Source organism: Cherax quadricarinatus, chromosome 50, assembly GCF_038502225.1.
Source record: "Cherax quadricarinatus isolate ZL_2023a chromosome 50, ASM3850222v1, whole genome shotgun sequence".
NCBI classification, from domain to species: domain Eukaryota; kingdom Metazoa; phylum Arthropoda; class Malacostraca; order Decapoda; family Parastacidae; genus Cherax; species Cherax quadricarinatus.
The window spans coordinates 106,064-121,195 of NC_091341.1; the positions used below are offsets into that span (position 1 = coordinate 106,064).

General features: G+C 38.9%; 1 protein-coding gene across 3 annotated transcripts in view; it reads right to left on the reverse strand.

The window, feature by feature from the left end:
- Window positions 1–15,132, reverse strand: part of Cmtr1 (Cap methyltransferase 1) — a 140,425-nt gene that overhangs the window by 34,092 nt on the left and 91,201 nt on the right. For all 3 annotated transcript variants that reach the window (XM_053786174.2, XM_053786175.2, XM_053786173.2), the window contains 2 exons: window positions 12,216–12,383; window positions 6,641–6,848 (listed from right to left, as the gene is read on the reverse strand). In XM_053786174.2, the coding sequence (XP_053642149.1) occupies window positions 6,641–6,848; window positions 12,216–12,383 (376 nt within the window). The remainder of the gene's footprint in view (window positions 1–6,640; window positions 6,849–12,215; window positions 12,384–15,132) is intronic.

Below are 15,132 nucleotides of genomic sequence, written 5' to 3' on the forward strand. Positions count from 1 at the left end.
GAACGTATATTAGACCCACCAACAGATGCGTATTACACTTGTGATGACATTTGTTTACTCTTGAACATTGGCAAAAATTTAACATTCCCACTACTTTGAGCTCAGTTTCAAGCCATTTTCAGTACTAAAACCAATCAAAATCATCTCTATTTCTGTAACATATCTTCCATTCTATCAAAGAAGACCAAGAAATTGTGAATACAACGGTTAGAAACATACAAAAAACACCACAATGTCGCTGTTTTAATCCAAAATTATGGTCGCAGTTTTTTTCTCTCATTATGCACTGCTTGTTGCAGGATTTGTTTTATGTGGTGCACACTTAACACATAGATGTCTCTCATATCTAGGTCCAAATTTACTGCTTGCATTTTATCTGAGCGAGCTGAGCTCATGGCATAGATTTATGGTTCGGACCCTGGCTTCAAAGCTGTAGATCTACAGGACAGACCCTCAAAGGGTTAAGGAGCTCTAGATGGAACGTAGTTCCTACGATAAAGAAGTAATTCATTACCTTACGGTTACCTTGAATGTACTACAAGAAATGCACTGACCAAAAAATGTGAAGGAAAGGCTGGCAAGAACCACTATATCATTGTTATGCAATACGCAATTTTCAATGAAAATAAGAAGCAACCAAATTTAGCAACAAGACTGGTGCCACTGAACTTGTTAAGTGTTGCAAGATCACGATGAGTAAAGAGACAATGATGTGATCAGTTAAGTATGAAGTGCAGCATGTAATAGACTGAGTACAAAGTACAGGATATGATGGGCTGGGTACAAAGTACATACTGTACTATAGTTGTATCAAACATACAAATACAGTACTATCCTTGTATGACTGAGTAGTGTGTGTAAACACAGGATCTGGTTACCAACTAATCAGACAAATAAAAGCTATACCATCTCTTTTTTCAGTAATAGCTGTGTCACAAAGCCAAGGAGTAAGAAGGCTACTAGAATTCTTGGCATTTATGGGCTTCTTAAATAATGTAGAAATATACAGATGTTGTTCTTCAAGGATGACCAAAGCTGTCTTTTAATTTAGCACAAGGTACCATTTACTATCTAGCTAGACAAGAGATTTAACAATCCTATGTTAATACATATCGATGGTTTGTGGATCATTGCCGCCTCAACGCTGGTCTCGGAGATATTACAGGAATACAAACCATGAAAAAATGCAGGAAAGCAAACAGGCATGTACTGAATGTAAGTAAAAGATTGCAAGATTTACCCTTCTTCTTACATGTTCATGAGACAAAAAGAAAAGACGAAAACCTTAGTCAGTGCACAAAAAAAAAAAAAAAAAACTTTCATTTACTCATATGATGGGAAGATACTACCTCCTGTGCTAAATGCTGTCTACCAACTTTCTATCAACTCTTGTGTTACAATTAAATGGAGTATCAACGGAATATCACTTTCTTGGATCAGGCTCTGATCCACCAGGAGGCCTGGTCACAGACCGGGCTGCAGGGGCGTTGACCCCCGGAACTCTCTCCAGGTAAACTCCAGGTAAACATGAAAAACTGCCTTTTACTACCAAAGCAAATTAAAGAGCATCTGCTTTTAGCATGAAGTACAGTAAGGCCCCGCTTTACGGCGTTTCACCTTACGGCGTTCCGCTAATACGGCAATGTCAAATTATGACCAAAATTTGCTATACGGCAAGCGGTCTTTCAAATACGGCGCCCCCCACCCGGTTTGTTTACATTTTCCGTGACAACATCTATTATGTCAGGAAACTTTCCAAAATTTCAAGTGTTTTAAAGTTACTGCATATTTTATATGTATTCTGATAATTATATTTATGTGTACCTGTACCTAAATATACTTACACACTGTGCTGGTGTGCAGGTACACATTAAACGCTAAGTCTCTACTCATGATGCCAATACTACGTAATAATCACTCTTGGGCACACTAAATGTCTTATTTTACATCAATATAGGCATTTTCATTAATCCCTCTGTTTTTCTCAAAATTATATATGAAACCCATTACATAGCATATAAACATGATACATACACTCACAGAGTAAAAACTGATGTAAATATGAGATTTGTTTACAAAGCAGCTGTGTAGGTAGTGTCGGAAGAATTACGTTTTCTCTAGTCAAACACTGGGGGGTAACTGTAGAAAAATATTCTTTTCGTATGCCTTTACTCTATGTATAGCAATTCACGACCCTTGTGGGTTTAGTGCTTATAATAAATAATAATAATAATAATAATAATTATTATTATTAACATTAATATTATTATTATTATTATTAATAATAATAATAATAATAATATTATTATTATTAACATTAATAATAATAATAATATTATTATTATTATCTTCATTCACTCTAAAAATGTGTTGCTGTTTGTTTATTCTGAACTAACTTGTACAACTTGTACACAATGTAAGAGTACAGTGGACCCCCGGTTAACGATATTTTTTCATTCCAGAAGTATGTTCAGGTGCCAGTACTGACCGAATTTGTTCCCATAAGGAATATTGTGAAGTAGATTAGTCCATTTCAGACCCCCAAACATACACGTACAAACGCACTTACATAAATACACTTACATAATTGGTCGCATTGGGAGGTTATCGTTAAGCGGGGGTCCACTGTATTATTGAAAAAAAAAATATTGAGGTAAATGTTTTACAAACTCTTACAAATGGACGTGAATGAACTAAAAGTAGACACATATTAATACACATTTATTTCGCCTGACCAAGTGATCGTCCACTACCTGTTCAGTTTGTGTTCTTACATTGTCTCAACTCTGTATCTCGTTCTCTCTCTCATTTACTCTTTCGTTAACTAGTTGGCTCTCATTGACGATGGCGTCTAAGGTTAGCTGTGATAAAAAGAGAAGTCGTAAGCCTCTTGCTTTAAGTGCCAAGTTAGAGGATGATGGTGTGCTATTCTCACACATTAACATTAATATTTTAAGGTAAGTAATAAGTGTACTCTGTGTGTATCTTACCTTTTATTGTGCTTTTAATGCCTATTTCTATTGCTAACTTAATATAAGTTAGTGTAAACTTGTTGTCTGACATTTATTGCATATTTTATATGCTCTGATAATAATACTTGTGGAGCCGGGTGGAGGGACAACATTACGTTTTCTCTGTTCAGCCATCAGAGAAAACGTGTATGAATCTGCGTTTGGCCCAGCCACTCCCCCACTCCGCTTTTGTTTACAATTTTCGGCATGAATTATTCATTACTTCTACCTTCGTTTATGATGGCATCTGAAGGTAGTTGTTAGAAATGATTAAATTCAGTGAACAAGGCATGTCAATGTTAATAATATGGCTCTGGGCCACAGTGTAGGTAGCTGGTAGGTGTAGCCCAGGCGGGCTACCTCCCGGCTACACCTACCGGCTACCTATGCTGACTTTATACAAATAAATACTACTCACCTCTCTTTCTATATTAAGACTACACATATTTTAAGGTAAATAATGAGTGTACTGTATGTGCATTTTACCTCTCTGGGATGTTTTAAATATCGTATATTAAGTATGAGACGGGGAGCCAGGGCTACCTACACCAGGACTACCTGCACCTGACTTCCTACAAATAAGTACTACTCACCTCTCTCCCTACATTAAGATTACAAATACTTTAAGATAAGTAATGAATTTACTGTGACTGTATTTTACTTTGAGTGTTTTTAATGCCTAGTTCTATTACTAACTTAATATAGTTTAGTGTAAACTTGTTGTCTGGCATTTATATGCATTTATAAATGGAAAAAAATGGAGTTCTGCCTTCCGGCGATGTCTGCTTTCCGGCGACAGCCTGGAACCTAACCCGCCGTATAAGTGGGGCCCTACTGTATTCTGGATCCCCACCCACAATACTGCCAATGAACCAAATCCTTTCTGAGTAAGCCTTCACTTAGTGTGCAGAATACATTCTTGAGAGTGAGCAATATCCAACATAGTGTTCAATTCAAAGTACAGTGGTACCTTGACTTACGATTGCCCCAACTTATGAGTTTTCCGAGTAATGAGCCATCACTCGGTTTTTTTTTGCTTTGAGCTGCAAGCCAAATTCCGAGTTACGAGCGAGCTTCACATACTCCGCCATTAGTTGACAGTGTATCTGAAGTCAAATCCAACTCTTTGCCAAGAGGAATGTCAGGTGCTTCGTCCCATCCCACATGCTCTTCCAAGACATAACTGGAAGAATAATACTCCCACACTGATCCCAGACTGTAGTGAGGCACTTCGTCCCTTGTTTGGTTCTCGTATAATTCTGGGGAAGAGGTAACTTCCATTTCATCACTCAGAATTTTTCCAGAAACATTAAGGTGGGTGGAGTAGTGATAGTGGTGGGTGGAGTAGTGATGGTGGTGGGTATAGTAGTAATAGTGGTGGGTGGAGTAGTGATGGTGGTGGGTAGAGTAGTAATAGTGGTGGGTGGAGTAGTAATAGTGGTGGGTGGAGTAGTGATGGTGGTGGGTAGAGTAGTAATAGTGGTGGGTGGAGCAGTAATAGTGGTGGGTGGAGTAGTAATAGTGGTGAGTGGAGTAGTGATGGTGGTGGGTAGAGTAGTAATAGTGGTGGGTAGAGTAGTAATAGTGGTGGGTGGAGTAGTAATAGCGGTGGGTGGAGTAGTGATGGTGGTGGGTGGAGTAGTAATAGTGGTGGGTGTAGTAGTAACAGTGGTGGGTGGAGTAGTGATGGTGGTGGGTAGAGTAGTAATAGTGGTGGGTGGAGTAGTAATAGTGGTGGGTGGAGTAGTGATGGTGGTGGGTGGAGTAGTAATAGTGGTGGGTGGAGTAGTGATGGTGGTGGGTTGAGTAGTGATGGTGGTGGGTGGAGTAGTAATAGTGGTGGGTGGAGTAGTAATAGTGGTGGGTGGAGTAGTAATAGTGGTGGGTGGAGTAGTGATGGTGGTGGGTAGAGTAGTAATATTGGTGGGTGGAGTAGTGATGGTGGTGGGTAGAGTAGTAATAGTGGTGGGTGGAGTAGTAATAGTGGTGGGTGGAGTACTGATAATGGTGGGTGGAGTACTGATAATGGTGGGTGGAGTAGTGATGGTGGCAAATGGAGTAGTGATAGTGGTGGGTGGAGTCATCATGGTGGTGGGTGGAGTAGTGATGGTGGTGGAGTAGTCATAATGGTGGGTGGAGTAGTAATAGTGGTGGGTGGAGTAGTAATAGTGGTGGGTGGAGTAGTAATAGTGGTGGGTGGAGTAGTAAGTGGTGGGTGGAGTAGTGATGGTGGTGGGTAGAGTAGTAATAGTGGTGGGTGGAGTAGTAATAGTGGTGGGTGGAGTAGTGATGGTGGTGGGTAGAGTAGTAATAGTGGTGGGTGGAGTAGTAATAGTGGTGGGTGGAGTAGTAATAGTGGTGGGTGGAGTAGTGATGGTGGTGGGTAGAGTAGTAATAGTGGTGGGTGGCATAGTAATAGTGGTGGGTGGAGTAGTAATAGTGGTGGGTGGAGTAGTAATAGTGGTGGGTGGAGTAGTAATAGTGGTGGGTGGAGTAGTAATAGTGGTGGGTGGAGTAGTAATAGTGGTGGGTGGAATAGTGATGGTGGTGGGTGGAGTACTGATAGTGGTGGGTGTAGTAGTGATGGTGGTGGGTGGAGTAGTGATGGTGGTGGGTGGAGTACTGATAATGGTGGGTGGAGTACTGATAATGGTGGGTGGAGTACTGATAATGGTGGGTGGAGTACTGATAATGGTAGGTGGAGTAGTGATGGTGGTGGATGGAGTAGTCATAATGGTGGGTGGAGTAGATAAGGTATTGGGTGTAGTGAGGGTAGTAGGTGTAGTAGAGATGGTAGTGGGTGGAGTAGTGAGGGTGGTGGGTGTAGTAGTGAAGGTGGTGGGTGGAGTACTGATAGTGGTGGGTGGAATAGTGAAGGTGGTAGGTGGAGTAGAGATGGTGGTGGGTGTAGTAGAGATGGTGGTGGGTGTAGTAGAGATGGTGGTGGGTGTAGTAGAGATGGTGGTGGGTGTAGTAGAGATGGTGGTGGGTGTAGTAGAGATGGTGGTGGGTGTAGTAGAGATGGTGGTGGGTGTAGTAGAGATGGTGGTGGGTGGAGTAGTGAGGGTGGTGGGTGTAGTAGAGATGGTGGTGGGTGTAGTAGAGATGGTGGTGGGTGTAGTAGAGATGGTGGTGGGTGTAGTAGAGATGGTGGTGGGTGTAGTAGAGATGGTGGTGGGTGTAGTAGAGATGGTGGTGGGTGTAGTAGAGATGGTGGTGGGTGTAGTAGAGATGGTGGTAGGTGTAGTAGTGAAAGTGGTGGTTGGAGTATACAATATTTCTTATTTATAAATACATTTTTCTTATTTAAAAGCCTGAAACCAAGAAATTGGGGTGGCTTTTGGGGGGCTGGAACGTATTAATGGCATTTCAATTAATTTCAAAGAGGAGAATTGATTTGATATACAAGCAAATTGAGTTACGAGCTCAATCACGGAATGAATTAAACTCGTAAGTCAAGGTACCACTGTGCATATATCTTTCTATGGTTAAATAAAAAAGTTAGAATACAGTACATAACAGCAAGAAAATTGGTTATACTGTAGCTATGAAATCACTATACAGAATAAAATGTAACAATACAAATGTAGAAATATTAATGCATGTAACACACTTCATAAAAAACTTACCATAATGAGGTTCAAAAAACTCTGCTGGTGCAGCAAAGAAGTCATGAAGTTTAAAGTCATTCTCTCTAAGGGTAAAACCAAAGCCCTTTGCATCACAGAAACCACCAGAATCTGTTTTCCGGCGCCATAATACATACTCTGAGAACCCTCCAGGGGCTGCACACACATCAGCAAAATACAGTAAATCTTCTGGACCAATTAGAGTTTCCTAGAAATAATTAAAGAAAAAAAAAAAAGTCAGAGAACAGAGTGTTTAAATAGACTCAGGAAATTGTAATAACAGTTGTACACAAAGAATAAAAAGGCACAATACTTTAACTTATTAATGGTCCAAGATGGACCAAAATGTCATCATAAGTTTCTTTCTCCTGTCTATGGGTTATTTGTGTACAATTGTACACAACTTGTGCAGTGGGCAAAATTCAAGCCCAAGCTAAGCCAGTCCTAAAACTAGCACTGGTTTGTTAATTTTAAATTTGGCTAGCTATAGGTTTGAATCCTAGCCATACCATGAAAAGTGTTTAAAAAGATGTCCATATATTGTAGCTATACTTTTTACTCTCATGTGTTATTGTAAATTAGGAAAATGGTGTGGCCCCATTTAACAACCAGGGTGCATTGCTGAGAAATCACTCATTAAGTCAGGATGCATTCTAAAGAGATTGTTAACTAAGGATACATTTTAGAGAAATTGTTAACTGAGGATACATTCTAGAGAACTAATCTGTTAACTGAGGATACATTCTTAGCTGATATTAAGTTTGCCATGTGCTAAAATATAATACGTACTCCAACTGCCTCTGTTGATATATAAAAAAATCACTGATCAATTTGAACCAACTAAGACATATATACAGGTCGGCCATCACTAATCCGGCATCACTGGGACCTGTAGTATGCCGGATTAGTGAGTTTGCCAGATTACAAATTGGTTAAGTTAGAATACACTTTATTAACCTATCAATAGACTCTTTCTGCTACATCTTCCTCATTTTCATCACTTTCTCCACTGGCTTTCTGCTGTGGATTTACAGCCATCTGCAGAATTTCTGAGTCAGTATAATGATGAAATTTGAAATTATGCTAGCTGAAATTAGTGCCAGATTACTGATGGAACCAGATAACTGATTGCCGGATTAGTGATGGCCGACCTGTATTAAGTATAGTCTGTAAGTATACTATTAGGTTTAGTCTGCCCATAATGCCTCGGCATGATAGTGGCTTTCTTTGCACTTGCAAATCAATATTGTAATTAAACATTGTAAACTATGCATGGAAATAGACTCCTTATAACATGTTAGTTACACATTATAAACTTGGCAAAGAAATAAAATTTTGAATTTGAAATAGTTTAAGTGAATTTTACTTTGGCAGTCTTATAAAGGATTCAATTAAATGCCATAATCAGAAAACAAATTCATATTTCCTGCTTTATTTTACCCCCCAAAAATATATACAGTCCAGGTATTTTTTTTTCAAATGGAGTACTTATTATATTAATTATTATTATTACGTACTAGGTACCTAGAATGGACTCGGAGCATATCCTCCCTTTTTTTTGTGCCTGTACCCACCTATATGTGGCTGCAGGGGTTGAGTTACAACTCCTGGCCCCGCCTCTTCGCTGGTCACTACTAGGTCCACTCTTTCCAGGCTTCAAGAGCCTCTACCACTTCACTCTCCAGATTGTTAAATTTCCTGTCAACTTCAAGCTATGCTCTCTTGTTCCTATTTCCCATTTCTGAAATGTGCTATCCCTGTTCACCTTGTGAATTCCTCTCAGTATTTTGTACATTGTTATCATATCATCCCCAGTCCTCCTGTCAACTAGTGTCATCAGGTTGAGTTCCCTTAACCTTTCCTCATAGGACATACCCCTCAGTTGTGGGACTAGTTTGCTGAAAAACCTCTGCACTTTCTCCAATTTCTTGATATATTTGACCAGGTGTGGATTCCATACTGATGCTGTGTACTCCAATATAGGCCTGATGTACATGGTGTAAGAGTGTAGTAAGCAACTAATTACTTAAGATGTTGAAAAGCTATCCTTAGATTTGCAAGACATGCATCTGATGAAGCAGATAGTTTGTTGATGTGTGCCTCAGGGGATGTGCTTAGTATGATACTCACCCTATAGTCCTTCTCCTTGAATGAGGTTTGCAGCCTCTGCCCCCTGAGCCTGTACTCCGTCTGCAATCTTCTTTGTCCTTCCCCAGGCTTCATAATTTCTCAATTTGTGAGATTAAATTCCAGGAGCTATTTGTTAGACTAGGTCTGTAGCATGTCCAGATCTATCTGTGTGTGTGTTTGTACGTGTGAGCGCTCTTCCTGTTCCATGAGTTTTATCATACCTCTTCTTAAAGCTATGTATGGATCCTGCCTCTACTACATCTCTTCGCAGACTATTCCACTTCCTGATAACTCTGTGACGTAAGAAATACTTCCTACCATCACTGTGATTCATCTGAGTCTTTAACTTCCAACTGTGACCCCTTGTTGCTATGTCCCATCTCTGGAACATCCTGTCTCTGTCCACCTTGTCGATTCCTCTCAGTATTTTATATGACGTTATCATATCCCCCTATCTCTCCTGTCCTCCAGTGTCGTCAGGTCGATTTCCCTTAACCTCTCCTCATAGGACACGCCTCTTGGCTCCGGGACCAGTCTTCCTGCAAACTTTTGCACTTTCTCTAGCTTCCTTACGTGCTTGACTAGGTGTAGATTCCAAACTGGTGCTGCATACTCCAATACAGGCCTAACATACACGGTGTACAGGGTCTTGAACAATTCTTTATTGAGATGTCGGAATGCTGTTCTTAGGTTTGCTAGGCCCCTGTATGCTGCAGCAGTTATTTGATTGATGTGTGCCTCAGGAGATGTGCCTGGTGTTATACTCACCTCAAGATCCTTTTCCTTAAGTGAGGTTTGTAGTCTCTAGCCCCCTAGATTGTACTCTGTCTGCAGTCTTCTTTGCCCTTCCCCAATCTTCATGACTTTGCACTTGGTGGGGTTGAACTCTAGGAGCCATTTGCTGGACCAGGCCTGCAGCCTGTCCAGATCCCTTTGTAGTTCTGCCTGGTCCTCATCCAACTGAATTCTTCTCATCAACTTCACATCATCTGCAAACAGGGATGCTTCTGAGTCTATTCCTTCCATCATGTCATTCACAAATACCACAAACAGCACCAGTCCTAGGACTGACCCCTGTGGAACCCCACTTATCACAGGCACCACTCTGATACCTTGCCACATACCTTGGCTCATTACTGTCTTCCTCTGTGTGTGTGTGTGTGTGTGTGTGTGCGTGTGTGCGCGTGTGTGTGTGCGTGTGTGTGTGCGTGTGTGCGCGTGTGTGTGCGTGTGTGTGTGTGTGTGTGCGTGTGCATGTGCGTGTGCATGTGCGTGTGCATGTGCGTGTGCATGTGCATGTGCATGCGTGTGTGTGTGCGTGCATGCACTAGTGTGTGCATAAATTCTGTAATGGATTTTTGGGTTATTTTACCCTGCAGTACATCATACAGCTGATGGTAAGCCATCAGTTGCTCTAGACACTGTTTCAGAGCACTGCTTCTAGATTTGTCAGGGTCCTCTTCAGTGAAAAAGTCTAACTTTAAGTCAGTACGTCAGTAAAGTGAAGTCACTAAATCACTCAGTCAGTCAAATAAGTCAGCCATGTCAGTCAAATAAGTTAGCCATGTCAGTCAAATAAATAAGTCAGTCAGACAAGTAAGTCAAGTCAAGTCAGTCAGTCAGTCAAGTAAGTTAGTCAGTCAGTAAGTCAGTGAGATGACATCCTGGGTTATTCAATACACAAACTTGTATATTTACCTCATTCTTTTTAATTGTACAAACTAATGCTTCGTTAAGGTCATTGGCTCTCTCGTCTAATATCTATCTTTTCTTCATAACTCCAAAACTTAAACGCTTATACCTTTTCTTGCTACTTTCAACAACACTCGTATGCCTACTGGGTGCCATGATTGCCTGGCAGATACAAGATATGGCAATTAAAAGATCAAAACTCAGTTCACAACACAGCTAGCTCCTAAGAGAGAATTGTACTAGATGCTTTTGCACAAAGGCTGGGATGTTGGTGTCGGGGGTGGCAGTGGATGGCAATAGATCTTCCCTGCTGACACACTGGTTTGACCCACAGCCAGGCGGAAGCCTGAGCTGGGGATTTTTTTCCTTGCCCGCAAATGGAAGTGTTAAGCTAATTTTACGAAGTGTTGAATAAAATTAAGCCACAGTTTTTCAATAGTGTAATAACCAAAGTGTGGCAAATAAATGTGTAATATAACGGTCTACTGTATTTATTTACTTGTTTATTTATCATTACACTAAACATTGACAAAACCTACTTCATTCAGTTTGGTAACAGAGCTACAGATGTCCCTCTTAACATAATGATAAACGGATCACGTATCACAAAGCTAACAGAGGGAAAATTCTTAGGAATCCACCTTGATAATAGACTCAAATTTCATACACATATACAACAAATTTCTAAGAAAATTTCCAAGACTGTAGGCATACTATCGAAGATACGGTACTATGCTCCACAGTCAGCCCTCCTGGCCCTATATCACTCTCTTATTTACCCCTATCTCACCTATGGAATTTGTGCATGGGGCTCAACAACAAGTAACCATCTCAGACCACTAATTACCCAACAAAAGGCTGCAGTTAGAATGATAACAAATTCTCACTATAGGCAGCACACTCCACCAATATTCAATACACTAAACCTACTCACCATACAAAACATCCATACTTATTACTGCACCTATTACATACATAGAACACTTAACTCTGATATTAACCCTCCCCTCAAACATCTCCTTGCCAACCTCAACAGAACACATGACCATAACACAAGGCACAGATCACTCTTTGATGTTCCTCGTGTCCATCTCACACTATGCAAAAACTCAATGCACATAAAAGGCCCTAAAATCTGGAACTCATTACCTGTAAATATAAAAGAAACACTACCTGTTTATAAATTCAAGTCTCTTCTCAAAGATCACTTACTCACCCAAAACCAAATAAATACTGAATAACTGAACCTTATAAATTGTATATCTTAAATGTTTCTCACAATTATATCACATAAATGTTAAACCTAAAACCCAATCTAACTTTATTATTTTTTAAATACACTACCTAACAGAATACTCCATTCTACTGAATGTACAACAATGCATACAACCATATGACCTGTCTTTGTAATACTCACTTGTGCTTTATAGTAATCTGTTTACATTAAAGTTTTATCACTGATGTCATCATTGCTTAGTTCATCTTAAGTTAATTTTAAGCCAGCCCGTAATGCTATGCATAGTATAAGTGGCTTTGGCATGCTGCTCTTATCTGTATTTTTTGTACCTCTGTATGTGTGCTCAAATTTTTAAATAAATAAATAAATAAATAAATAAATAAATAAATAAATAACATATTCATATTTGATTTACAATATTTTCAACTTACAATGGGTTCATCAGAACGTAACCCCATTGTAAGTTGAGGTGCACATTCAGAACACTTATTTTATTACAAACTGCAATGTATTTACCCCAGCTTCATTCTTGGGCCTTGTAAACATAAAGTCAAACACACAATCCATGTTAGCCATCTTGAGAGCAGCTCTGTTTTGGAAGAAAAGTTTCCCGAGTGTTTCAAAGGGATTACTTCGTGATCGAGCTCTCTGTAGTTCCCGTCCATCAAGCTGATCAAATATTGACTGCAAAGAAAATACAAATTATTTAATTTAAATTATTATTCAGTATTTTGTGTCAGTTACTTGTTTGTAACATACCAACTGTCTCTCACTGAGGGAGGGTAACACAAAGAGGAAACATTCACCACTCACTAAACAGTTGTCTTATCAGAGGTGTGCAGATATTGTAATAAAATGGCCCAGATCTCCTCCAGAGTTCAGGCACTATACTTCCCACCTCATGGACTCAAGTTTGGCTAACTGATGACCCTGAATTGCTGCAGTTATATTTCATTTTAATTCAATACATGGAAAAGTGGTGCCTTTTGAAATGGTAATAAAAATTATAATATAATAATTCTGTATATCAATAATAATTTGTATTACTGCTACATACATACATCAGATTCAATAGCATGGAACTGTTACACAAACAATGGGACATATATATTGATAAAAAATTACAAGAAAATCAGATTACACAGTGAAAGCATTAAATATATATGGAGCTAACTTTACAACAATGGCTGTTAAGACTCCATAAAACCATTCAACTTTGCTATAGAGTATGCCTTATGATTTAGTTTCTTTAATGATGCAGCCACCCCATACTCCTGGCCTGCTCCATACAGGTCACTTTATGTCACCCTAAGAAATATCTTCAAGGCAGTCCTACAATTATTCTTGTATAGTATCCTTACTAGCAATTATTCTCACTTTATTTTGTGCACATTGTGTAGATCATACAGTACTGGGGGACTGGGAGGTAACCATGTTTGATCCAAGAGAGAGAAGGATAGTCCCTATTCCTTGGATCAAGAGCCCTTCACTAGCAACAGGACACCCCTTTTGAAGGGCCACTTTCTGTAGCACTTTCTCACTTTATGGAGTAAAGTGATAACTGCAGCAAAACTTAGATGTATTGTATATCATGCTACTGCATTATTGATAAAAACTATACAGTGGCTATAAACAAAAATTAATTTTAAGAAATGGCTAAACATTGATGGCAGAACTTTCTTATCCTTGTGGATGGTACACCTGTTATCTTTGAGAAGAAATAAAGTAAAATATTACATTGATTAGGCATGCGAGAAATTGTTATTGTGCAAATGCAGATAATAGCAGGAACCTTGTTTTTATAAAAAGAACTCGTGGGGAAAGAAGCTTAAAATGTTTATTCAGGTTCAGAAATAACACAAATGCGGTATAATATGAGTTTTTCTATTGATGATGTTTTGCCCCACTCCGTGGGCTTTTTCAAGTTATACATATATGAAAAACCCAGATAAGCACACACATAGGAGGCATAGCAAGGCGCAAGTTCAAGCTGCAGTCAAAATGATAACAAATTCCCACTCCCGACAGCATACCCCACCAATATTCAAAAGTCTAAATCTGCTTACCATAATAACATCCATACTTATTCATGTGCCTACTACATACATAGAACAATACACACAAACATAAACCCTCCACTCAAACTTCTCCTCACCAACCTTAACAGGACACACGACCATAAACCAAGACACAGATCTCTTTTTGATGTACCCTGTGTCCATATCACACTGTGTAAAAACTCTATTCACATAAAGGGCCCCAAAATTTGGAATTCATTACCAGAAGAGTCTTAAATTGATTTTCAGACCAGAAACCTGGTCTGAAAATCAATTTAAGACTCTTCTCAAAAGCCACTTAATCACCCTAGACTAAATACTAACTTTACCAATAAATCTCCCAATCACCTAAATCTTAAAACTTCAAGACTAGACGACTAAGTTCGTACATTGACTAATACTACATAGTATTATAAATACCTACCCAAAACAGTAGTGCCCTACACCAGATTGTAGCATTCTCATACTGTAAACTTAAAACTTTTAGCAAATCACAATGTTATATTCCCATAATATAATTTCAATAATTACTTTTGAACCTATTGTCCACTGTCAACAGGAATATAATTGAATCATGTTTCATAAAAAACATTTTTGAAAATATGAATATATCCTTTGGTTTATATAAATTAGATTCATTTATAATAAATAGAACTATTGTACAATTATGATAAATTTCTCTAATGTTAAGTAGTCGGTAAGCCATTAAATTAAGTCAGCCCATAATGCCTAGGCATAATAGAGGCTCTCTTTGCAAATACATAACCTCAATGTATTACTTGCAAAATAAATAAATAAATAAATATGAATTTGAATTTGAAATCTACAGTAGCTTTAAAGCTTCATTTTGTTGCTATATGGGGCATCAATCTAGAAGCTTCCTGGAAAGAGGCTCAGCTATGTTGTAAAAACCATTATTAAGGTTGAAATTTTCGTTTACTGAGTCGTGATGATTTCAGGATTCTGCATTTTGAAGTGTCATCTTTGACAGTGAACTCTTGTAACTGATCAAGTGGTTGTGGAAGTTTGTGTGAAACAAGGTGTTATTCAAGTGGTCCATTCTGATAGTGTATTGGCATTGAGAAATACATGTATGGAGGTCTCTTGAAGTTTCTTCCACATATATTTGGTCACAGATATTGCAAATGATTATGTATACCCCTGCTGTGATTTAGACTTGCTGGTGTCCCTTATTGGTAATGTTTATGATTATAGTGGAAACAGTGGTGGAAACTGTGAATTTGGTATTGGAGAGAATGCTGGAAATGTGATTAACAACAGAGGTGTTAGAGAGGACTACAGGCATGCCTCACTTTAAGGTGCTTCACTTTAGAGCACTTCGCTAATACGGTGCTTTTCAGTTATAGTATTCATGT